This window comes from Sminthopsis crassicaudata, chromosome 3 (assembly GCF_048593235.1).
Source record: "Sminthopsis crassicaudata isolate SCR6 chromosome 3, ASM4859323v1, whole genome shotgun sequence".
In the NCBI taxonomy this organism is placed as follows: Eukaryota; Metazoa; Chordata; class Mammalia; order Dasyuromorphia; family Dasyuridae; genus Sminthopsis; species Sminthopsis crassicaudata.
The window spans coordinates 378,060,146-378,087,781 of NC_133619.1; the positions used below are offsets into that span (position 1 = coordinate 378,060,146).

Here is a 27,636-nt window from a genome sequence, read left to right on the forward strand (position 1 = left end):
GCAGTTTTTTAAGACTATACAATCCATTAGGGATGCACTCAAAGTATTGAGTCACTAGGGCTGGAAATACTCTTATTTTTGATGGCTAGTTGAGCAATTCTTTTTTTTTTTTTTTCCAAGTCAAGGGGCAAAGTTTTTTGTAATTGTAGCACTGATTGAAGCAGGCTAAATTCCAAAAGAATTTAGCAAAGAATCTGGATCAAGAAGACAAATTTATCCAGTTTTTCATGTTATTGATATGCTAATTTTATGGCTCTCAGGAATTTGGTTATCACTGGTCAGTAGATCTAGGATTATCCTAAAGCCAGAAGACTTTAGAGTCATTGACAGACATTTTTAGAGCAATAGTATTCTAAGGTCAGAGAGCCTCAAGGTCACTAATATATCTTCTCTGAAATCTACAGAAAAAAATATTACTATATTCCTAGGCCAGAGGACTTTTACAATCATTGATGGACAGAATAATAGTACCAGAATACTCCAAGGTTAGGGAGCACCTCCCTAGTGTTATCTCCACTAGAAGCTATGTTCCTTCATTTCCCTCTCAAGAAATCTGAATCCCCAAATTCATTTGAGACAAAGGGACAGAGATCTCATCTTCTGGACCTGCTTTATGCTGATAAGGAGTGTAGAATTGTCCCTTCCAATGGTCCAGGCTGAGTAGGAGAGGGACACCACTTGAAGATGGCAGCAGCATCTGGTGCTGAATGTCAGAATTAGTTAGCCCATGATATTCAGGGTGAACAAATATTTCATAGTTTGGGGTCTGGAGGAAACAAATTTCACAAGTAAGTTAAAAATACAGGGCCAAATATGAGCAAAAAGGATAATTAAAAGTGTAGTTAATATAGGGGTTACTAGAGACAGTAACCAGGAACTGCACCCAAAGGAATTCTCGAGGGGGAGGGGGGGAATAATAGATGAGGCTATTGTTAATGTCTTTCATCCAGACAGCTTTTCCTAGCGTAAATACCAAAGAACATTTTCCCCAAATGCCTGCTTTTCTCTCCTTGAAGGGGTGAGAGCAGTGTTTAAAACAATGGCATAATACACAGTGAAAGGAGCATTCAGGTGATCTAGGTCAAGCACCATAATGTTTAAAAGGTATTAAGCAGGTTGAGGAGACAAGTTGAGAGACAGTTTGAGGCGATTCCAGTTAGAGGCATTCCTTTTTTAACACTTCTCTCAGAAACATGGAAGTAGAAAACCCATTTTACAAAGAAAAGCATATCCCTTAGTGCATAGACAATGCCTGAGGTCAAGTTCTATAGTAACTTCCTAGTTAGTTCTCCCCAAGGATGATTGTAATTATATGATATTATACCAAAAGCAATATTAATTCTCAGGAGGTTATGAAGAAGCTTCAAGGAAGGTGGTGTAGAAGCATTATGAGTGGAGTTTGTCAGAATAATTTTGGAGTGGATATCCCACAGTAATTTCTAGGCATGGCCCATGGTTATAGATACAGCAAGCCCTGTACAGCTAATACAGGTTGCTGAGGTGAGATTGTGGCAGGTGTCAGAGGGGTTGCACTCATTTGCTCCAATAGTAACAGTGGTTGTAAACATGGTCATTATGGGTCACAGTGACAGTTTCTGTACCTGTGATATAGATGTTGAGATAAGTGGATAGGAGATCTTTTCCAGCAAGAAAACAGGGATAGTCAGGTTAAAGTTATTCCCTGGGTGCATGGGTAGTACAAATGGATTGGCATCTAGAGTGGAGATGGAGACATTTGGGAATGGGGCCTTTGCAAATAATGCATCAGGTCACATATGTGGGCTTCTGTGAGGATGCTGAGGGCAACCCAACAATTCTGAACACCCCCACTGCCCATGGAGTTGCCTAGCCTGACTAAGGAGTTAGCTCCCATAAAGGGACACCAAGAGAGCTGGAGAGAAAATATTAGGAGCAAAGCTCTCATACTTGAGGTATTGTTAAAGGTTCCACAACTGGAAAAAGTGGAAAATAAGAAGAAAAAGAAAACTAGAGGGAGGGAGAGGATACAGACACCCTTTTCTATCTAATATGTTTCCAGGAGTTCTACAGAAGAGGAGTGTCAGATCCTCTCTGGGTTCACAGAAATATGCAAGAATGCTGAGGGATAATAAGTTACAGAAATAGTACTTTTAAGTCTAGAAACATGAATCCAACTGGGGAATCCTTCCAGTTTGACTGTAGCTGGAGTAGTCAGAATGACTTTATATGGTCCTTTCCATTTTATATCCAGAGGGTCATTACCTTGAACCCTCCAAAATTTTAAGGATGCCATGTCCCCTGGATTTGTGTGAGTAACAGTCTGAGTGTGAGCATCTGTAGATTTAGGGAGATGTTTGTTTGCATATTCAGAAAGGGCCTTCTGGACCACAATGAGTTGTGTGGCAAACTGAGTGACCAGATGCTGTTTTGATCTACAAGAATGTCAGAGGTTAAGAAGGCCTCCCAAACTGAAGTTCAAAGGGACTCAGCTAAATGTTCTTCCAGGGTGCAATGCAAACTCTAAGAAATCCTAATGGAGATTCTTCACCCAATCCTCCAGAGTCTCTAAGCAGTTTAGTAAGGACTTGCTTGAGGGTGTGGTTCATTTTCTCTACTTCCCAGAAGACTGAGGACCCAGGTAGAGTGGAGATGATAAGTAACCTTCCATTGGCTGGCTCTGGGATTAGAAGCTGGACTGAGGGTGTTTGAAACCATCTAAAAGGAGAAAGGGTATACCCCCTTTCTTTAGCAAAGGCTTGTTCCTGGGACCTACATGAGAGTGTAGGAATTGGGTAATTAAAGAGGCCGTGATTAGGGGCAAATAGACAGCAGCACGGGTAGCTAAATCTGCAAGGCTGTTTCCCTCGGTCTGGAGTGAAGCCCCCTTCTGGTGTCCATCACAAAATATAACAGAAGCCTCTTTAGGTACACAGATAGCTTATCATAATTGTTTTGCTGTCAAAAATCTCCTTTCTTTCTCTATAGTCCCATGAGCATGCAAAACATGTTGGAGTCAGTATAGATGTTCACTCTCATTCTTTTCCCAAATTCTAAATCTCTGTGAGGACAAAAATGCTCTGAACCTGGGCAATTCTTTTAATGTAAAAGTGTACATTATATTTATTCTTGTATTCTTAGTGTTTCCTGAAGTTCAAATCTTTTTGAGTATTACCAAAGAAACATTTTTATTTCTGTTGATTCTTTTCCCTCATTACTATTACAGGCATTTTTTATTCCATAGCATTTCTTCAGTCTACTCCTTTGTCATCGATCCTATTGACATATAGTCAGTCGAGCCCAGGACAATATGTTTATATATCCTAGACAACATCCTAGGGAGAGATATAACCCCTCCCCCCAAAGCATTACTGTCTATTAGAAGCTTTTAGCCTTTCCTGTAAAACATGTAGCCTAATTAATCACAATATATAACCTATGTCCCATGACCAGCAGGTTTTTATGGCATCAAATATGTCTACTTTTCTAATATGTATATACATCCATGTATGTATGTATTTATGTATAATTTGCATTTTCTTATTTGCTATATGCTGTATGTATTTGCCTATCTTTATTATCCTTAGTTCTTCAGGCAGTTCCCATTTCAAACCTAGACTACTTCAAAAATTATTTTGTTCATGATCATTGTCCAACTTCCCTTCCTTTTCAGTCTCTGCTACAAATAGCTCCACACTCCTCTCCCCATTTACAAACTGTAAGATTCCTCTTTTTGAAGTCCACAAAAATGGCCATTGACTCTCAGGTCAGATTATGTCTCTGGACCATAAATTTACTTACCAGTTACTTACCAATGTCTACTAATTGCCTGCTTCTTTATTCCTCTTTCCCCAACAGACAATTGTTCTCACCATTCATATAAAGTCACTCAATTCTCTATCTTACTAATATCTGATATATTTAAGCAGAATGACATATTTTCTTCTACATAGAATTCATTTGTTCATGTCTCAATCATTTCAAATACATTATAGCCTCTCTTATAATATTCTGTTAATATTAAGAATTAAGAATTCCCTACCCTTATTTTAGCTGGTTATGACATGTGTCAAAAAAAAAAAAAAAAAGTTACTGTTGAATAGGTAGAGGAAGCAGCAACATGGCTCAATAGCTAAAATTGCAGCCTGAAGTAAGAAGATCTGAATCTAAATCTGTCTTCCCACACTTACTACTTGTGTGGCCCTAGGCAAGTCACTTAGCTTGCTTGTCTTAATTCACTGAAGAAGGAAATGGAAAACCACTCAAGCATTTTGCCAAGAAAATCCCACGAAAAAGATGACCCATGGAGAAACAAAGAGTTAGACATGTCTGAATGCTTGATTTATATACATAAATTCCACAGGGATTATGTATATAAGTGCTTGTGTATACATTTTCTAACATTATTGATGCACTTCTTATGAATGGATATTGCTGCTGATTTTACTGAGCCACAATTTCTATGTATTTTCCATTTGTTTACAGTCAATACAAGCATTCCAGTAACCCCATTAAGACTGATATGTAAACTGATAACTAAATTGGAAGCTGAGTGATGTAGTAGTCTTTGGAATAAAAATATATATATATATGAGTTAAAAATCTATCTAAGTTACTAACTAGCTCTGTGATGTATCACTTAAACTTTAACTTCAATTTTGTTATCTGTGAAATGGGAATAATAATATCTCCTACTTCACAAGTTTATTATGAGGACAAATGTGAATTATATGCCAAGTACTTTGAAAACCATTAAGCATTGTGTAAATTTCAACTATTCTTACCCTTTTATTTGCATTATTATCTTTCATATGAGTTTATCCCATCTAAACTTCATTTGATCACATTTCCCTAAATCATCAACTCTATTACCCCCAATTTTTTTTTTGTTTTGTTTTGTTCAATTCACTCCTTTCTAGTACCTCTTCAAGTATTCAAGATGTGCTATATGTTTAGTATAGAGAATTACCTGACCTTCTATAAGCTTTACAATATACAAGCTATCATAAAAATCTTAGGGCAGTTTAAAATTTAATAGTTGTTAATTGCACTAAGACTTTTGGAATACTCTGTAAAATGGATCTATTTTGGAACTAGCAATAGTGTTTCTAGCTTTTCATGTCTGCTTTTGAATACCTTAGTTTCCCTTCTTTTATTTGACTCTGTCATCAGAACTCCCAATAATTTTATTTTTTAATATTGGATCCTTCAAGGATGACAGAGAAAAAAATCATAGTTTACATATAAATTTAAGGATCATTATGAGCTTTGTTTCCTTAATTATTCTAGTCTGACACATGCTGAGGATTTTCAAAGAGTTATGCTCACAGCAGGGGAAGAATTAATCCTATTGTCCAGTTCAGGAGTATGTGTTTGTTCTGATAGTTAAATAGATAAATTCATCACATGTTAATTAAATTAAATTATTCCTTTTGTCCATTTGTTACTAATCATACCCTTAAGACATGGAATCCTTGCCTCTTAAACTCAATAGAAAAATCTAAAGTTTTTCTATGAAAAACTTGCATAATTTAAACAATTCTGTTCCTAGACATACAAACACATGCTTTCCCCCTAGCATATTATAATTCCTTTAGTGGCCTCCACTGGTTTCTTCTATAAATTGGGTAAAAGGGTATTTTTGTATCTAGGTGGGTCATATTAGGATATGTAAAATGCAATATATGGAGACAGAAAAATGACTGGCAGAGTCAGAAACAGAAAGAGAGAATCTTCAAAATAGTTATAAAAGACCACCTCTAAAAAAGAAAAGAGGTAAAAATCTCAGCATATGGCTAAAGTTTCCTAGGTCATGCATATCAGTATTACTGTATAATTTGTGGTCACACTCCTCAAAAAAACTGTTTCCTATCAACAAAAATGAAGGAAATAGAGCTATAGTGAGTATATCGGATTTTGACATAAGTCTGAGTCTTTGGTCTAGAAACCCAGGTGCTGAATGATTAAGCAATACATGCCAGAAGTTCACTCTCAGGAGGTAATAATACTTTGATATCAAGGGAACTGAAGATCGTAGGAAGAAAGAAATGTCACCATGCTTGCTGTTTTTGGTGTTGTGTCCAACTTGTCAAGATCCTATTTGAGATTTTCTTGGCAAAGACACTGGAATGATCTGCCATTTCCCTCTCCAGCTCATTTTACAGATGAGGAAACTAAGGCAAACAAGGTTAAGTGAATTTCTTAAGATCACCCAGCTAGTAAGTATTTTAGGCCAGATTTGAGCTCCTAACTTCAACTGGCACTCATCTACTGTGTCATCTAGCTGCCCCACACCAAAGTAATTCTTTAAAAGGACTATTTAGTGAAGTGGCTATACAAGAAAAATCCAAACAGTATTAATTTTGTATAAGTAGTATGCTTTACTTTTAAGAATAATTCCAGCCATCAGAAGATGATTACCATGATTGTTCTCAGGTCAAGCTGCCTAGTAGATTTAAAAAACACCACCAAATGTTAATAATTTGTAGAGACAATTCATTTGACAAAATCAAATTTTAACAATTAGTTCTATTGTTATGTAAAGGTCATAATTAAAAAGAGAAAGTGTGTATTGTATACACTCTGAAGACAAGGAAGGCCTTAAAAAACAAGTGTGATGATATTCTATGGTCCTTCTGGAATAAGCCATTTATGAAGTATCATAACTATACCAAATTAAATCTGTCCAAGAGAGGATACTTATTTATTTATTCATTCATTAGTTTGCTTATGGAAAAGTCAAGCCTTTCAAATTCCCTAATCATTGTTGAGAACATTATCACATAGGCTCACTCTTTCAGTGTTTAACTCTCCACTCCTAACTTTGACAATACATATATGTCTGATTTATTGTCATCTTATAATTTCTATCTTCACAATATGTCTTTTATACTTTTTTCCCACTTATATATCCACAATCTTACTTTAGACCTTTATCTTTCTATTTTTCTGCAAACTAATTTTTAACAAGTTTTTTCAGTTAAAATTGCTGTTTTCCTTTCTCCTTTCTACCTCAGCTCTCCTATGAGAAATGAATCAAAGATAAACAAAATTTTTGCAGTAGCTTTTCAACTATTTATCCTACTGAAGTTTCTCTTTCTTTTTAAATTCTCCACTCACAGGCCAAGGGATTGTTTTAAGGTAGAGATCTGACTATGTCATTCCCCTCAGTATCTTTGAGTTGAATATCATCTATGCCTGGAATATTCTGCATTCTCAACTCCTCCTCTTAGTTTCTCTAATTTCCTGAAAAATAGAGTTCAAAATCTACCTTCTTCAGGGAGTCTTTCCTACTCCCCCCCCAGCTGCCAATGTATTCCATTTCATATTATCTTCTGTCTGTTCTGTATATTTTACATATAGTTATTTATTGAAATGTTGTCTCCATTATTAGAATGTATCTGTTTTGAGGCCGTTCTTAATGAAGTCACACCATATCTGAATAGTTGTAATTTCCTCATCTAGATGTCTGCAAACCATTTATTTAATAATATCCCTTAATTTTGCTTGGTATTGAAGTTGAGTTCATTGACCTATATTGTACAATTCTATATTCTCCAGTGTATTGAAAATAATGAAACCATTTGCCCTTCTCTAGTCTTGCAGCACTTCTCTTTATTTCAGTGAATTTTCACAAATCACCAATAGTATCTTAGCAATCGCATTAGCCAGTGTCTAGGTTATGAGAGTATGTGCTCTTTTACTATCTTTTTATGCAACTTGAATTTCAATGCCCAATTATCCATTTTTGTTCTACTCTTTTCATTTCAAAGATCATTCACCTTAGAAGATAAAACAGAAGTAAAATAGGATAAAATAAGTTCTTCCTTCTTAACTTAGTGCCTCTATTCAAAGTGTGTGGTACGGAAATGGTGAGGGAACACCATTTAATAAAAAAAGCTGGAGAGAGCTCTAGAGAAAAGCAAAGTTTATTGTACATTCTCGCTAGAAGGGCATCCCACTCTTCGAGTAGACTATCGAAGAGAGGAAGCACCTCCTGTGGGCAGGACAGCACCTTTAATCCCTAACGCAAAACGCCCCCTCCCACCACTGACCCTCATCTTCATTGGCTGAGAGTCTTACATTCTAAACTCGAGATCTACCCATGAAATTGAACTTGACCAATAAGTACATAGTTGCCCATATTTGGATGAAATAGGGAGATGATATCATAGGAGGGGAAGGCAATGCCCTTTGATCGAACTTCAAAGTCCTTCAGGCCTACTCGAACTCTGAAGTAGATGAAGCCTTACTCGATTTTCACAACTGTCTTGAAAGATCTCACCTCATCTCATTCAAAAGGATATAAATATATATTTATTTATTTGATTTTTATTCAGGCTCTTTTTTTCTCTCTTTTTCTCTTTCTTTTTTTTTTGGGGGGGGTTAAACATGTGCTTCATTTTTTAAATATATTTCCTTATGAATAATGTTGGTAGAGAAAAATCAGAACAAAAGGGAAAAATTATGAGAGAAAAATAAAACAGAAGAAAAAGAAAAGTGAACATAGCATGTATTGATTTGCACTCAGTCTACATGGTTCTCTCTGGATGCAAATGGCATTTTCTATCCAAAATTTATAGGAATTGCCTTACATCATTGAACCACTGAGAAGAAACAAGTCTGTCATAGCTGATCATCACACAATCTTGCTGTTACTGTGAACAGTTCCTGCTTATTTCACTCTGCATCAGTTCAGACCTTTCTAATATCAGCCTGTTCATCATTTTTTTTTATAAAACAATAATGTTCCATTACACTCATATGCCATAATTTATTCAGCCATTTCCCAACTGATGGGCAATTTACTCACAATTGTTTGACTCCACAAAAGGAACTGCTATAAACATTTTTGCACATGTGATTCCTTTTCCCACTTTTATGATTTCTTTGGAATACGGATGCAATAGTGGCACTGCTGGGTCAAATGATTACTGTGTTTATTTATTATAATTATGCACAATTTGATAATCCTTTTAACAGAGTTTGAAATCACTATCCAGAATAGTTGGATCATTTCACAATTCCACCAACAATGCATTAGTGTCCCAGTTTCCCTATCTCTCCTCCAACATTTATCATTATTTTTTTTTTGTCATCTTAATCAATCTGAAAGGTATAAGGTATTATCTCAGAGTTGTTTTAATTTGCACTTCTCTAATCAATAGTAATTTAGAGAATTTTTTCATATGACTATAGCTTTAATTTCTTCATCTGAAAATTGTTCATATCCTTTGAACATTACAAAGGATATAATTTTAAAATTATTTTCTTTGGAATTTAAGTACTTTGTCGAAAGGATCTGTTTGTTTTTTTTGTTTTTTATTTTTCATTTTTGAATCTTCAGAAATATGTGGGTCCTTAAAAATGTGTCTTGAATTCAGTTGTCCTCTGTACCTCCATTTGAAGTAATCTGATCACTTCTTGTATCTTCCTTTTTCTTCCAATTAAGCTAAGCTGTCCATTTTATTATCTTAAGGATTCAGTCAGACCATCAATAAATGTTTATTAACCACCTGCAATATAGCAGTCAGGAACTATATGACATGATGGGATAATTCATCATCAACTTCAGAATCTTCTGAATCCTCATATTCTTTATTATATTCTTATATGACTGGGATCTTTTTAAATATTCAGTATCCAGTACCATGTGTTTATACTTCAATTCTTTATGTTTCTTTTAAAAAAATTTAAGTTGGATATATTTCCTTTGCATCTTCCTATATCTCTTTAGTCCTTCTTTTCTTCCTTAATGAATAATTTGTGTAAAATTGTCATTCAAGATAGTTTCCCATACTACCCCAGCTGACTTCCTCCATATAATTTTAGGCTGTGATATTCCCTTCTCTCTTCCTCTCTGTCTTTGTCTGTGTGTGTGTGTGTGTGTGTGTGTGTGTGTGTGTGTGTGTGTGTGTCTATATCTCTGTATCTCTGTTTCTCTCTGTGTCTCACTTTCTCTCTGTGTGTCTCTGTTTGTCTCTTATGTGTAATCTCCTCTCAGATATGACACATGCCATATTAGGTTTAATTGGCCCATTATTTATCTATTATAAATTTTAAAAGCAGTTCCTCCTTGATGGTTAGATTCAAATCTAGTTGCTGCTCTTATTATTCTTCCTACCTTTTAAAGGATGAAATTATTATTAAGATAATAATTAATTAGCTGCTGCCTGAGAGAAGTATTGTAAATGTAGCCATTGTAGCATCCTCTAGATGTAGAGATAGAAGAATTTTAGTACTTAGAACAATGCTAGGCACATAGTAGGCATCTAATTAATGTTTACTGAATTGAATTGAATATAGTTCAACTCACTTTACTGATGAAGAGGTTAAAGAACTTAATCAGTGTCTGACAGTTAGTAAAGAGCAGAGCAAATCTAGGTCCCCTTGATGAGGTCTAGAATTGGGGTACCTAAATTAAGTTAGGGTTTAATTGAGGTCAAGTGGCAGGTTCAGGGTACGGGGAGTCAAATAGAGCTCCCCTGCAACCCCTTTAGATTCAGCACAATGATATGAAGTTAAATGAGGTCTAGTGGCTGTGCAGAGTCCCCTGTAAAGGAATTTACAGACCTGAAAACCTAGATTGATAAAAGAGATTTATTATGGGGTTTGGAAGTAAAGTTAAAGTCTAGTTAGTAAAGTTGAAGATAGAGATAGGAAGGCACCGGAACCCGGGTGCCAGTGGGTAGAGATCTTTGGTGCCAGGTGTAAGGCTGCCATGTTTGAGACCTCTGCAAAGAGGGGGCTCCTGTCTGGCTCTTTTATAATGGGGGCTTTGGCTACTAGCGGAAGGGGTTTATAGGTAGAGTCCTAGGCTGGCTACTGGCTGGGTTTCAGTCAGGGTTAGAATTTGAATTGAATTCAATGGGTTTCAGGACTGAGCAGTCCCCACCCAGATAACAAAGATGAAATTGTTTGTGCTGGGGTGGAGTCCCCTCCCTGAGGCAGAGTAGAAGGAGGTTTCTCCTTTAAGGATTTTTCAGAGTTTTGGGGTTTCCTCTTCATTCCCCCCTCGAGTAGTCAAAATTTAAATTCATTTAAAGGAAAAAGACTTAGGGCAGTGTCTCTTATTGAGGCAGAGTTGAAGGAAATTTTCTCCTTCAAGGATTTTCAGTTCTGGGGTCCCCTCTTCATTCTCAGTCTAAAGACAGCACCTTTCATTTCTTCTTACTGTCCCTTCCTCATTATGATTATAAATCCTATAGGCATGGTCTATTGTTGGCTTTCTGAATTCTTCTTCTCTTTTCTCCTCCTGCCCAGGCAGAAAGTAATATACCTTCAGAGTATCCCTTCTTTTTCTTCCCTCATTTTCTACCTGATCTAGACTTCCCCCCAACTAGGTCATAGATTTTCTCATATGAATATATAATATTACTCTGTCCTTCCATTTTATTGATTCTGTTCCCTTTAGTAAATCTTTCCAGAGCCACATTCCAGGCAAAAGTCTATCCATCAGGTATAAATAATACCCATGAGACCAAATTTACTTCCTTATAATAAGGATTTCTAGTTTAAATTGCTTACTACCCATACTTTATCTTTTTATAAAAATATCCGAAACTATAGATTTTATTGCTGACTCCAATCTTGGATTTTGTCTTATGTGAATGATTACTGTGTTAATTATCCCATTTCCTTTTGTGCCTTTACAAAAAAGAACAGTTTAGTAATAGCTAAAACAATAGGCCTTTATTATTATTTAATTTATATGAGGACAGTTCAAAGCTTAATTTGTGACTCCTAAGCAATCAGGGATAGGAGAAAGGGAAAGGTGGGTCAGAAAAAATAATATAACTAAATTTCAGTCAAAAGTGGAGGTAGAAAGGGAGATTTCAGTTACAAGAAGGAATAGTGATGAGAGTTTCAGTTCTAGTAATCTTGTGGACACAGCAAGAGTAGTTGAATCAATGGTCTTTCTAGAGAGATTGATGCCTGGCTTAAAACACCTGTTTGTGCCACACATGCAGTCACTTCTTCTAGATTATATGGCATATGTTTGGTTTCTATTATCTCTACAATCAGGAAAGCTCTATTCTCCCTAATAGCATTGTTTTGCTTTGTTTTGTTTTTAAATAGAGGTTGGCTTATTGCTTCACAAGTTAAATCTTAATTGTTCCCAACTCTAACCTTACAAGTGGGAAATGATTCCCAGTGGGTCAAAGCAGATGGCCAACAGGTGTATTTACTATAGGGTGGTTTGCATAGTGCTTGCACTGGGGTATACAGATCAAGATAGTGGAGGAGTAAAATGGGAAGTAGAAGGGAATAATAATGTTGAATAACACCTGCATACAAGTGTCTGTATAAGCCTGCTGAGCCAAGTCTTTTGGAACACCCTGCATAAATGTGTTCACAGTCAGGAGCCATTCTAAATGCCATACTGTCTCAAGAGTATAAAATGGAACTAGCATCAGAGACTAATTCAGAGAGATTCACACTTCTAAGTATGCATCCAAATTGCATCTGTTAGGTCTTCAGACTTCACAAAACTGTTTCAATGTGGGAAGAACACTAAGTCAGGTAATTAATTACTTCTGTGATCTTGGACAAGTCACTTAGTAGAAGTTTTCAATGTTAGGTGTGGTTAGTGGAGAAATTGATAAAAATTAATCCCTTAGCAGAAAGAAAGCTCTGATAATGGAGATTGGTTTAGTTCCTTGGTCCCATCCTCCTAAATTAATCCAGTCAGAAATCCAAGTTATGTCAAGACTCTGAGGCTAATTTTTTTTGTATAAAATAACTTAAAGCCCATGGCTTGCTACTACCTTCCTCTGGATCAAGGTGCCAAAGCATTCTGCCTTGTGATGTCTTTTCCCTTCCCCTTCCTCCATACTACATGGTATCTCTCCTAACTCCACTATGTTTCTGACTCCACTTCTCCTACCTAAAGCTAACTAATTCTTTTAAGATGCTAAATTCCTTTCAAGATTTATCCTGCCAGCTAAGCACATGTTCCAACTTCATGGAATATTCCCTTTCTATTAGGTAATTGTAAATTCCCCTGAAGAACTAGTTTTTCATAAGCTCTCCTACTCTATTTCAGATTTGTATCCCCAATGTCTTCTGTTTCCCTTATTTTGTCAGTAACCTATTCCCCTAAGTAAATCTACCTTTTGTCAAAGAGAATGGCAATTGTGAACTCTTCATAGGATCGAACCCTATCTTTTGGTGTCTGTTATCATTTGGTGAAAAACCCATCCTAAATCACATCAACATTTCTTTGTTTGAATCTCCTGATTTGTAATATTAAAGGATCAAACTAGGGCCTCTTCAGTTCCAAATCCTGCTTTTCTAGTTCAGACTAGCTGCCACCTAATTCTGTATTGAACCAGAATTTGAGGAGGGGAGATAAATTGGTAAAGATTCCCCAGGCCCTCACTTTCCAGGCTGCTTTTGAATTTTCCAAACCATGGTTTCACATAATTAGCATTTTATCACTTTAGGCTAATATGAGTAGACATTACATGAGTTTATGATGATTAACTATGTGTGAAAAGAATCCAGTCCAATGGTAATATGCATTATGATTTACTGGAAAACTGTACTTGTTCATTTGATCAATTTCAGTGAAGAAAATTTTATTCAATAAATATTGAGAGAATGAATGAATGAGTTTATGACATGACTTTTACACTGGCAAAATTACGAAAAATCATATTCCTAAATGAAGGAGCAAGGAAAAGGATCCCATTACTAGTGAGATGAAATGTTACCCCTGTCATAGTATTCCAATTTTGATGTTGTATTCTTAAACATCTATGGCCCTATTAAGTCCTGTTATTTTCTTTCTAATTTGTACCATTTAAAAAATGATTTTCAGTTAACTTTCCCATGGTTCATTTCTTTCTTTCAGACCATTTTCAAATGATTCCTGATAAAGTCCATGCTTTAACACAAACCCATTTTAAAACTATAATAGCCATGAACTAAATAGCAATGTGAAATAGCCAGAACTTAAAGGACTGACACTAGAGGAAATTGGGTGTTGGGTAGTTAATTTTTATCCTTGAATGCCCTATTGGCTTTGTTCCTTTTGTGCTTGTTGTAGATACTACAGGCAAGATTCAGTCACAAGGATTAAGGGTACAAGGAAGACAATAGCTTTCTCTCAAAAGTGCATCTCTTCTGGAATAAAAACTTTCATTTCCATAACAAAATTCCTCTCTAGAGCACTGTATATATAAGTGTGTGTGTGTGTCCTACCAAAATGTTAGAATGAAAGGAAATGAGTATTATTATTTTTTAACTTTCTGTATCCTATTTAAATAATTCTCCAGGAAAAAAAAATTACACTGAATGATCCAATTATTTCTGGAGAAGGGTTAGTCATCCTTTCTCCTTTTAGTAATTAGTTTCAGGTCCTCTTTAAAAGTCATTGCTTCAAGGCAAAAAATATATATATATTTAGAAGCTACTACAAGCAGAGTACTATGTTAGAACTTGAAGGTGATACAGAATTTAGATAAGATATATTTCATGCTTTCATAGAATTTACTAGTTTAATGTTGGGGATATGACTTATGAGCAAATGACTAGAAGAAAAAATAAGATATAGTAAATGCAAAAGATTAAATAGAGGGTGATGTTGGGGGGATAAGGAGCTGACCAGAATTAGGAAGATTTGACTTCTAGTTTTACCATTCGCATAAACTGTGAACAGGTGATCCTAGGCAACTCACTTAATCATTTAGGATGTCCAAAAAATTCTCGTATGATAATAAGCTATGGGGTAGATGCCAGATAGCATTGGAAAAAAAAAAGTTTCCTCTTTCTGAATTACCTCACATCAAATAAGTCATGTCCATTCCCTATTATTGCCTTTAAAAGCATAGCAGTTCTAGTTAATACCACAACAGGATGTTTTCCTAGCAGAACCTAGAATTAAAAGGGGTTGGAGAGGATATTTTCCAGGAAGATCTCAGAAAGGAGATGGCATTTAAATTCATCCTTAGAGGACGGAAAGAATTTCCAAAGGAGGAAAATTGGTATGTAGGAAATAGAAGGAATGAATGGGGAATCATATTTAAAAAAACATAGAAGATGGAATGCATAAGGTGTGATGTGGGAAAAGTGAGAAATCAATTTGAACACATTGTGAAGAGAAAAGAATTGTGGGGTAGTTTGGAAAGATAGGCAACCTTGTTATGGAAGGCTTTGAATATGAGGCTATTTGGGTATGGACTTGAATAGGAAAATTTCAAAATGTTTTGAGCAAAAGAATTATATAATCATCCCTGCTTATACTCTAATACTTAAGTAGATTCATAAGCTCATCAGTTTGGATATTCTTGTCAGTGGTACAGATTACAGTGCCTCTTCATGTCTTTTCATTTTATGCAATTCTTGTCTTTTTAAATATTGTTATAGAGTGGATTTGGAGTAGGTGGGGGAGGCAAGAGAAATTGGTTTGGAACCTATTACATTAGTTCAGGTAGCTGATAATGAGGGCATGTGCTCTGGTAATGACAAGGAGAATAAATAGGAAGTATCAGGATTACAGATTATTATGAAAGGATATGACAGAAATTTATGACTGATAGGATATGAGAAGAGAGGAAAAAACAATAAAAAAGATTACACTAAGATTTCAGAAATGAATGATTAGATGTGTCCCCCTAGCAATAGCAGTTTGAAGTGTATGGAATGTTTGAGAAGGATTATCACTTCTGGTACAAGGCCTGCTAAGCACATCTCAAAGCTGCTTTTCTACCATCAACCTGCTACCCACTCCTCACCTGTGCTCCCAAGAGACTACAGATTACACAGGAGCTGTACCCTGGGAAACTGTCATGGCAAATGGGCTAATTCAAGTTGAGGGTACCTTACATGTCTCAAAGACTCATCAATAGGGTGTTTCCCCCAAGGATTTGAAGACTTCCCTGGCAAAATGGGCAAGTAAGAATACTTTATTTCAACAACCATGAAGGTGGTTGAAACAGATGCTGTGGAGTGCTTACTTAGAACTTAGTCAGATATTACAGATGCCAAGTCATTTCCTGCATCCTGAACCACCATCAGCTATCTTGACTTTTGTCTCACCACTGGACTTGTATGACTCTGGAAAAGAATGTGAGACTGATAATTAGCCTCACATAAATACAATTTACCCATGAGTTAAGACATCACTCAGTGATGTCATTGAACTTCTGGAAAAAAAAAATGGATAAACAAATAGCTTAGAATCTAAATAGACATCCCAGTATTGAAATAGGGATAAAACAAAAATAAATAAATAAATAAATAAAAGCAAACAAACAAATGAAGTAAATGTTAGGATATTTTTATCCTATCCAGGTCAAGGAGAAGTACATATTTTAAGCATATTTCTCCCTTCCACTAGAGCTTTGGCCTTGATATGTAAAACAAGTATAAACTGTAATAGTATTGTTTGTATCCATCTCAGGATTATCATCCATTTGCTGTCCATCTCACCCAAGAAAAGTAGAAAAGTGACTGTCCTCCTCAATCTCCTCTCCCAATACTGTCAGTGCAAAGTGCTTTGGTGTAGTTACTTTTTTTATATAGCCCATAAGGCACAAAGAGCCTTCTTTAGTATGTCTGATGTGCTGAATAGTTCACAGAAAAACCTTGTGAAGCTAATGAAGGATTCACTTTCAGAGCTCCTGCCCTCAGTACAGTCAAAGACATTGATATGCTTTCAATTTGATATGTCTCCTTTCATTTTTATAGGTCCTTGTCTTATCTTTATTGCCTTATCATTGTTTTTTGGACAGATTTCTTTGTTAAAGTTATCACCTCCATATTTTAATATAGAGTTTGGCTTCTGACCCTTTCATTTCCTTCATTTCAGGATGCACAGCATGAAATGTGATTCTTTTATTACTTAATTCCTTGCTCTCCTCATACTCATTTCCACTCCCATTTCCCCATCTCCTTTCATTTGTCCCTCAAATCATTTTTTTTTAAACATGCGGTTTCTTGCTACCTTCTATGCTTCTGTGTGAGAGAGCCAAATAGAACTCCATGGTTAAAAATAGTTTCTGACATTATTTGTGATTCCTAAAGTATACCACAAATGATGTTTTCTCATTTGATTTCTAGCTAACATGCTGACAATGCTCCAATCTTGTTTTCAGATTATTCCATTACATAGTGTTTCCCCCTGCATTCAGAAAGTTGCAAGTAATGGTTCTGTTTGGATAACATTTGCAGAGTCATCATTTACAATTTTATGAAGTTGGAAAGGCAAAGAAGAAAAACACAGGGGTTCAATTGCTTATTTAAAAAAAAAAAAACCCAATTAGCTGTTTAAGTAAGAAGCTATATTGCCTGACCTACAGGTATCTTTGTGCTGTAGAGCAATATTTCAGAGGAAGTGATTTGTTTTTTGTATATGTTTGCCCAGGAGAAAGATTTATGTATCTCACTGAACAATGAAGAACATCGCTTTTAAATGTAGTCTCAATGAGGCAGGAAAATGAAATTTATTACCAATTTTGATACAAGTCCAGGAAAAGAAAACACAAATTCTTCATAGGAAGGAACTTTCTAAGCATTAATAGCACAGTGAACACATTTCATTGTTTTTAATCATAAAGTTTTAGATAATCATACACATAGTGATAAACAGTTTGGGGAATGTTTCTTTGATGGTCTATGACTAGGGGTAGGGATGGGACAGTAAGGCTTTCTATGCTAGGTACTGCTATTCACAAAATAGCAAAAAGACTAAACTTGCCTACACCAGAAGACTAAATGCTTATATGTTAGAATTGATCATATGGGGCATAAAAAAAGATATTTCCAGTGAAAATAACACCACTTTTCCACTTTTATTATGCATTATAGGGTTACGTTAAATATAAGAGTAAATGTTCCTTAGTTTATAAATATATATGTACATACATATATACATATCCCAATTGTCATCATAATTTATATATAATACAATATGGCATATAATTGAGATTAGAGCTATCTAATGCATGCTCTATGAGTTGTTTGAGAAAATGAAAGTGTAATGTAATGCCTGTCCTCAGTGGTAGGAAATTACTGGCCTTTGTTCTCTTCTACAAAGATACACAATAATATCTTAGATAATTTCCCACGTACATAAACATCTCTCAACAAATTAGTAAATTAAGGGCAATTAACTATAATTTTGAACTGGGAACTTGATTTACTTATACGGTCCACAATATTATTTCTAACGTGACATTTAGCGGGTACTGGGTAAGATTGACTGTTTTTTTTTTTTTTTTTTTTTTTGCAAACTACATGGTTTGTAGTGATATTTTTGTTTTCTTTCCCTAACAGGTGCATGAGGCAGTCCCATGTTACAGTGAGTGCAATCAGTATTTGTGGGTTGTAGAACACTGGTCTCCATGCAGAATCAACAATGAATTAAGGGCCTTCCGTTGTGGAGAAGGAATACAAACTAGAAAAGTCAGGTATGTGAAAACCTAGATACTTTGGGGGAAAAGGCTAAGAAAAAAAATATAGTTGTCATAAAAAAGTGGTATTCAGATATTCATTTCTTGAAGATGAGGTTTGACTGAATATGTGGTTTGACTAAAATTGACTAAATTTATATGTACAAGTAGACACATGTAAAAGTATGTGCACATACATACAGTTGTATGTACCTTTATATTTACATATGCGTTCCTTTTAAGTGTTTCATATATGTGTGTGTATGTGTGTGTGTGTGTGTGTGTGTGTGTGTGTGTGTGTGTGTGTGAGATATATATACATACATACAGATAGGTAAACTGTAATTGTGTTGATTCATTAGTTTATCAGTCTTGGTTTGTTGACTTAAGAGATGGGTGTTTTCCTCTTTTTATTTCTTGGCATGTCCAAGAATTTAAATTTAAACCTCAACACTTAGTTTTAGGGAGAAGTCTGTAAAGAAAATTCTGAATCCAAATTCTTATTTTAATAAAATTTACTTAATTTGAATATTGAAGTAATGGTTAACATATATATTCATATAGTAGAAGATGCATTATAACTTGGGTTCAAATGGAAATCAGTTTAAAATAACACTGAGAAGAAAATATATCTATTTCTAGTTTACTTCAAAGATTGTATATATTAGATCCACAGTGATAACATGAATTAGAAAATCCCCAGTTAATCTGGAAAAATGCAAGCAATTAATTCAGAAACCAATAATGTGAAGTAGTATTTGTCTGTGTGTGTGAAATAAATAAAGAATGAGATATCCAGTAGATATCAAACTCTCTACCTTCTGGCATGGAAAGTTACAAGGTCTGACTATCTACTTGTCTACTATGTCCTAATATTTTCCAGGCCTTACCTCTCTTACCCCTAATAGTATTTCATTTTATGCAACCAAAGGCTAACTGGACCTTGACATTAATTTTATTCCTACTTTTGAACTTTCCCATTATCTTTCTTTTTGTGCCTCATCTCAACTCCTCCATCAGAATGTGAACACTTTGAAAGAAGGGATTATCACACCTTTTATGCTTTTTTTTTTTTTCTCCCCCTGAGGCTGGGGTTAAGTGACTTGCCCAGGGTCACACAGCTAGAAAGTGTTAAGTGTCTGAGACCAGATTTGAATTCGGGTCCTCCTGAATTCAAGGCTGGTGCTCTATCCACTGCGCCACCTAGCTGCCCCTCCTTTTCTGCTTTTACAATGTGTATGACTTTAGTGTTTGCAAAATGCTTTACAAATATGATTTTATTTTATCCTTATTTTATATATATCTGGGAGGTAGGTCTTATTAATCATCCCCATTTTACAGTTGAAGAAACTGAAGCAGACAGGTTTTTTTTTTGGGGGGGGGTTGTGTTCTCTAATACAATGAGTAGGTGTCCCAGTTGGGATCTGAACCTAGGCCCTGGAATCCATCTCCTGCATTACCTAGCTGCCATATTCAGATAGAACAATTACTTCACTAAAATCTTAGATCTGGAGGGGATCTTGTCCAGCCTTCTCATTTTATAGATTAAGAAGCTGAGGCTTATAGAGAAGACATGACTTGAATATAGGTCACACAGGTAGTAGTAAGAAGTTGGCAAAGATTCAAATCCAAACCTACATATAATTCTAACAGTTTTCAACAGAACCACTTAATACCATACAAGCAAAGGAAAGTCTGTCCAGTTAAAAGCTGAACCAGAAAACTAATGGAGGGGGACAAAGAGCAACAAGGGACTTTTGATAGGGGAAAGGAAGGAAACAAGCATTAATTAAGTACCTACTGTATGCCAAGTATTGCTTTACAAATATGATCTAGTTTGAGAGGTGAAAATTGTATATGTCTTTTCTTTGTCATTGTGTCCTATATGCATATTTTCTGTCCCCAAATAAATTTCTAGGTATTTGTGGGCAGGGACCATCTTTATTATTTTTTTTTTCCTAGCTTCCTACTCCCCACTGTTCATAGAAGCACTGATTGCATGCATAACACTAACTATAATTCATGAAATATTCCAATTTTCTTTGAATTTTTCTAAGTCCTAATTATGTGATGTTTCCTATTAAGTCATATTATAAAGTCTATTCTGCAGTCATTGGGGCAACGTTTCCCCCCATTCTTTGTTTTTTTTTTTTTTTTTTTTTTTAATTTGACAGATGTGTAAATGCCACAGATGATAGTGAAAGCAGCAGAGTGGACAGTGCCCATTGCAATCAGGCTGAAATTCCTGCAGAAGCCCAGCCATGTTCACTCCTCTGTCCCAACGAATGTGTCATGTCAAACTGGGGACAATGGAGCAAATGCCCACAGGTATGTAAAGCCCTTTCCCTTCTTCATGTCTTAGAATATTTTTGTGATGGCTTGTCCATGCTCCTTCTGTTTGCCAGGGGTACTTTTCAAAGCCTTCTGAACAATAATGAGGGGAAAAAATTATTTTCTAGAGGAAACCAAAGTGAACAATTTCAACAAGTTAAAATGTGTAATTTTCAATGCCAGCTATTCTTCCCAAGCCTCAATCTTAGCAACAGGAATGCGGAATTGTGCCTGTAATGATCACACTAGGATTCTGATGTAGTCCCATTGTTAAGGGGCTCTTCTTTAGCAATGAAATGACTCTCATTATGATTTCCCGGTTCCGTTCCATTTTTAGCCTAGTGGAATCAATTACATCTCTGGAGCACAACTCCACTGGGTAATTTAGCTCCTGTTAAAGTGTTGATCTGTTTTCTCCTCCTGCTATTCTCAAAAAAGATGATCTGTTATGTCCCTACTACATGCCACTGATTGGATGGAAGCTTTAGTAACCGTGTAAATGTGTCAAGTATGACCTTATAAACTCCTTATTCAGTTTTCAGTTTTCAACTTCACATTTTCAAAAGATGGTCTGAGAACAAAATTTGCCCTGGTGATTCTGTCCAAGGATGGAAATAGATTGAATTTCCTTTAGCATGTGATTTCCAAAAAGTCAGGAAGTGCTGAGGGTATTATGTGGTTGTATAGATCAGGGAGAGAAAGAGTGAGTTTCTTGTCTTTTTAGTTCAATTACAATACTGAGGATTTGGGCAAAGGGTGATGTGAAAAGGGATAATGTCCTTGAGATCAATGGATAGCTAGGAGCTGTGGTTAATTATTGTCTCTGAAAACCTTATCTTTGAAAGTGATATAACTGCTCATGAAAGACATTTCCTTCTGTCTTTGGCAAAAAGATGAGGGGGGAAAAAAAAAAAACCTACATATTTGTGAGAAAAGGCTGTTTTGCCTACTGGGCCATTTCTTTCAGGAATACCTTAGAGGTATGTATTCTGTGGAAATACACGTTCCTTATTTAGCTTTCACCTCAGAAAATCCATTTAATTTTCTCTTAAACTACCACAGGTAAAGCTACAAGAACAACATAAGCTATTTTAGCTATCTTAATGGTTTTGTTAGGTGGCTAAATACATAAATGCATCCTCTATTTCAAAACCTGTTTCTATCATGTACTCTTTACTAATTAAAAATCTGCGGAACCTCAATTAAATGTAGAAGTGAATAGCTGTTTAAGTTATCTCCATATTTTGCTTATGAAAGATCTACTAAACTGTGGATACTGTACTGTAAAAAGGCTGTCCTGGGGTGTGGAAATATCTATAGCCACTGGACTGATGTATTATTTTGGGGAAGTTTTTGCAAAAAGATATAGCTTAGGATTTTGAGGTTAGTGCTCCTTGCATCCAAGTGACTATTTCTGAAGTTTTATTTGTTAAAAAAGCAAATAAACAAACAAACAAAAACATCATGTAGGATTCAGAAATACAGAATTTAGAAGAGAAATATTAAAGACTTGTTCATCTGTTTCCATTGTTATTCTAGAATTATTACTCTTGTACTTGGGGTGTGTTGGGAAAAGGTGTTTTTTGTTTTTGTTTTTGTTTTTTTTCTGAGGCTGGGGTTAAGTGACTTGCCCATGGTCACACAGCTAGGAAGTGTTAAGTGTCTGAGACCAGATTTGAACTCGGGTCCTCCTGAATTCAGGGCTGGTGCTCTATCCACTGCACCACCTAGCTGCCCCCCCGGGAAAAAGTTTTAATGTTAGTCATATCATATAATTTTAAGTGGGCAGATCCTTCTTTTGAGTATTAATTGAAAAATGTTCATGCTTATTCCCAACTGTAATGCTAGAGAAACTGAAGCAAAATAGAGATCAGAGAGTTTTCAATATTTTATTTGAGTTTCTGAGAGGAAGAGATTTCCTGGGGGGAGGGGCAGATCAAAATCCATTTGTCCCCCTAGGGCTGAATTGGACTTTTATGTCAAAGAATTCGGCATTGCATGTGAGATTCCAATGATTTTTATATGGCTCCAGAGATCAAGAGAAACAAAACCAAAGGGTGGAGTCCAAACTCTGGTGAGCTCAGGAATTTCCAGGCAGGGACCATCTATTTGGTTCTGACATATTGGGACCATGAATTCGGATAATTTATGAGGATTTAGGAACCAAGATGTCTGAACTCCCCTTTATCTTAGATTAAACATTTACAATTTATAACAATAGAGTAGCCAGCCCTAAGTTATATCAGTCCTAATAGTTAAAAAGGTGGGGTTGCAACCAGGGGATTAAGGCAGAACAATTCAAGGAACTAAAGCAGAACAATTTAGGGAAACTCAGGCAGAACAATAAAAGGAAACTGTGGCACAACCCAACAAACATTGGATTGAAAGCTCTTTGAGATTAGGAACTCTTTTGCCTCTTTTTGTATTTCTAAGACTTAGCACAATGCCTGGCACATAATAGGAGTTTAATAAATGATTATTGATTGATTGGCATAATCTAATTGAAATGCAGAATTCCCTACATAGGCAGCTCTCTGAATCTAGGCGATACTAAGCAAAAATTATTGATGATTAAAAATAAAATAAGAACAAAAACAAGTAGTTTGAATAAAGTTTCATTTGATCACATGGCATTTTACAGATTCAGTTAGAACTGTCTGATTAGCAATCAAATGTTTTAATTGGAGGAAGATTCTGGAAAGAAGACAGCGTAGGTAAATTTCAAGCTCTCCAGATTTCCCCCAAAACAGAACAAATTTACACCTCAGGGCAAACATAGACTAGTGAAAAATCAAGGCAACTTGGAGAATAACAGGGGTCTTCCTCATAGAACAGAAAAGATCTAAAAAAGGACCCTAGTCCAAGATTAAGCTGTTTGAAGCATAAACACCTCAGGGTTAGCTCTGAAGAAACATCAAGTGGGGACCCCTCCAGCTTGCTAGTTGTGGCTGGATCCTCAACAGGAACCACAGAAACTAGCACTTCCTAGAGAGTGTGTCAAATTGGGAGTTAAGTCTGGGAAAACTGAGTGAACCTCAGCTGACTGAGAATGCCAAGCCCAGCTGTGCTGCTGAGATGGTCTTGGATGAGAAGAAACCAGCACTTGCTGAGTGCAGAAGCAGGAGCACTACCGGCTGTGGGCACTTGTAGAAGGGTGGAGGTCTTGGTTTAGGGTTCCTGGTCAGAGTGGAGAGCTAAAGAGAAGCTTGAGGCACCATCACTCCACCCCAAGATTAGAGGTGCTCATGCTAATACCTTTTATTAATAGAAAAAAAAATGAACCAGCAAAGAAGAAAGAACTCTACCATTGAAGCATATTATGGGAATAGGGAAGACAGGGATTCTTCTTTAGAGAAAGACACTTTAGTAAAAAAAAAAAAAAAAAAAAAAAAAATCTGTCCCAAAGAGTAATGTGAAATGGCTCCCTGACCAGAGAGAATTTATAGAAGAATTTAAAAAATCGAATGAGAGACAAGGAAAAACTAAAGAAAAAAAATTAAAACCATGCAAGAAAAATCAAAAAATTATGAAAAAAAGTTAACTAATTAGAAAAGGAGGTACAGAGTTTCAAAGATGAACATAAATCTTTGAAAATTAGAATTGGAACAAGGGGATGCTAGTGAAGCTATGAGAGACCAAGAAATAACAAAACAACTTATAAAGAATGAGAAAATAGAATAGAATGCAAAACATCTCATAAGAAAAACAACAGATCTGGAGAACAGATCAAGAAGAGAAAATACAAGAATAATTGGAGTGCCTGAAAGTTGTGACCAAAAAAAGAACCTTGACACAATAACACAGAAAATAATTCTAGGAAATTGAACATGAGGGGAAAGTCAAAATAGAAATAGAAAAAAAATTCACCCATCACCACCTCAAAGAGATCCTTTGTAGAAAACACATAGAAATATCTAACAATTCTGTAAGAAACAAGAAAAAAAAATCAAATACACCATACAATTGTACAATTAGAATTGTAGAAGGCTTATCAGAGCTACAATAAAAGGCCACAGATCCTGGAATCATATTTGAAGACAAGCAAAAGAACTAAGCCTGTAACCAAAAATAGCATATTTAGCAAAATTATTTATAATTTTGAATAAGGAAAAACAGACACTCAATGAACTTTTCAGGAAGTTCTATTAACCAGACCTGAACTTATCAGAAAATTTAATATCAAAAAGCAATTTTAAGGCACTCAACATGGATAAACTCTTCAAATATTGTTTTTTTACATAGGAAATGCATACTTTATGCTTAGAGTTATATCAACAATAGGGTAAGCTAAAAAGAAAGATCGGCAGACTAAAGGTAAAAACAGTAATCATGTTATACAAATGAGGTGCAGAGAAAGAATAGACACAGAAGCATTAGAGAGAAGAGGGCTTGTAGTTCTGAAAATCTACTCACATCAGCAATGGGTTCAATAGGCAACACTACATATATACATATATACTATGAAGGGTATAGAACCCTTCAAAATTTAAAAAGAAATAACCGGGGAAGGAAGAAGACAAGGGAAGGATCTCTCGCTGGGGGGTAGTTAAGTAATAGTAACCCAAGTTATGGAGCAGAATTTAATGAAAGTCATCAGAGATAGGAAAGACTTGTGTGTCTGTGGAGTGTATGGATGTATGTATATCCTTTCTTAACTATAACCTGCTTGGGAGTGGGGGTGGATTAAAAGGGGGGGATATATAAGGTGCACAGCAGAGAACAAAAGAACACTTCACAAGGAATTAAAGAAAAAAATGGACATTCATGAATGTAATTTCTTCTACTAATTTATATATATTATATAATTTTATATAATATTATATATATTATATATTTTCTTAAGTTGGTATATATTGCTACGTATTTTTAATCCACCTTAGATGTTCTGCTGGACACATGTTCTCTTTTGTTTTTCTTTTTGCTTATTTCTTCAAATAAAATAAATTTTTGGAGAAAATTTTTGAAAAAAGAGTTTTAATTAATACACATTAATGAAAAATCTTGGTCTGTATATTAAAAAAAAAAGTACATGTACAATGCTCTTTGCACCATGATTCTAGGGGTTATAAATATTGGAAGCTGTTTCTCTTTAACTACTGGGCAATCTGCTACTTTACAACTGACGATAGGTACAGCTGCCCATATTTTGTTCTGTTCCCTCTCATGAGAGTTCATTGTGGCCAAAGCAAATGATGTCAATTATTCAGAAGAAAAGACTATTTTACTCTTATTTACACAAATAATTTTTTAGTCTTATGCTTTGATTTGGCTGAGAGAAAAATATTGTCTTCCACATAGGTCAGGTATTCAGAATACTGAGATCCTCTATAGAATGCTAAATTATAGCACTTAATTTAAATAGTGTACATAGTAGGGGCAATTAGTTGGCACAATGGATAGAGCACCAGCCCTGAATTCAGGAGGATCTGCCTTCAAATCTGACCTCAGACACTTAACACTTCCTAGCTGTGTGACTCTGGGCAAGTCACTTAACCCCAATGCCTAAGTAATAATAATAATAATAATAATAATAATAATAATAATAATAATAATGTACATAGTAAAAATGAGCAAATATGTATAATAAGTTTATTCTTTACTTAGTTCTGGGTTAGGTGCTGTGGAAAATGTCAGGAAAATATGTGACCCAGATCCTGGCCTTATCCAGCTTATGAGATTCTTAGAAAGAAAGGTGAATTCTTTGGTTGTTTGGACTGTTTATCAGGGCTGTTTGAATGTTTTGTAACAAAGAGACTAAAAAAAAAAAAAATCTTTTGTCTCTAGTAATTATCTTTCTAAGCAATTTTCTCTCATAGTTCCTCTTAGTTCCATGGCAGATGTATCTGTGGAATTTTAAAGCTGGCAAAGCATATACATTATCTTATTTTATAGCTACTCTGTGATAGAAGTGCAATAGATATTGTTAGTTATGTTTTGGGGAAGTTACAAATGGAGCAGTTGAGGCACAGAGATTAAAAGACTTTCTCATAATCTAGTAAATATTAAACACCAGATAATATATTTGAACCTTGGTCTTTCAAATACCAAATTTAGAACCCTATTCCTTTAGCCATGATTCTGCTCAAATATACTATGATCATTTAAAAATTTAGCCAATATTACACAGAATAGAAGAGAAAAATATGATCTTTGTCCTTGAGAATCTTACAGTCATTATTTTCCTTTCTCTGTCCTTTTTGTTTGTTTCATATGGACTTACACATGTATTGTTAATTCAAGGATGTGGGATATCTGTCTCTGACCTATCTTCCTTAGACTAAAGGATTAAAAGGATTCAATAGAAGGAGATTAAAGCTCCTACAGCATAGACAGTCTCTGACAATCTTTATAGTGGTTGACGAGAAGTAGAAATAAAATTGTATATATTTTTTTCCCACCAAATCATCAAGGAAACATCATTCCCAAAACCTGAATAAATTATTAGTTGATCCTTCAGAAAAAAAAAAAATCACCTTTCTATCTGAAAAAGTCTATCTTTAAACCTAATAGTGTTAAGGAGGAAAAAAAAAAAAAGATTAAGACATTGGAAAGATAACAGTGAACAAATGAGTTACTGACCTAGCATAACTGCCAATTATATTCCATACAGAAGAGAGAAAAAGAGGGAGGCATTAAAAATTGTACTGGGACCATTTTCAGAATATTAGGGGACCTTCAAGACCATAAATACATTGAACAAGAGCAAACACTACTCAGGGAAGAATTTGTAGAAAATGGAAAGCAATATACTTAATTTACCTGCATGTTCTTACTCTTTCTTTTCCCCACAGCATGTATTTTTTTTTTTTTTAATTGGAATAGCTTGTGTAGAAGTTATTGAAATGCTGCTTTTGGTGTTTTATGTAGGAAAACTTAGGAAAATAGGATCCTAGATCTAGACTGTGAAGGACGCAATCCATGAATAGAAAGGAAA

The 27,636-nt window shown here is 35.3% G+C and overlaps 1 protein-coding gene across 1 annotated transcript in view; it reads left to right on the forward strand.

Annotated features, from left to right (window-relative positions):
* THSD7B (thrombospondin type 1 domain containing 7B) overlaps positions 1 to 27,636 on the forward strand; it is a 1,297,161-nt gene that overhangs the window by 1,137,414 nt on the left and 132,111 nt on the right. Inside the window, exons 16-17 of the mRNA XM_074301932.1 lie at positions 18,256 to 18,389; positions 20,546 to 20,699. Coding sequence (XP_074158033.1) covers positions 18,256 to 18,389; positions 20,546 to 20,699 — 288 coding nt within the window. The remainder of the gene's footprint in view (positions 1 to 18,255; positions 18,390 to 20,545; positions 20,700 to 27,636) is intronic.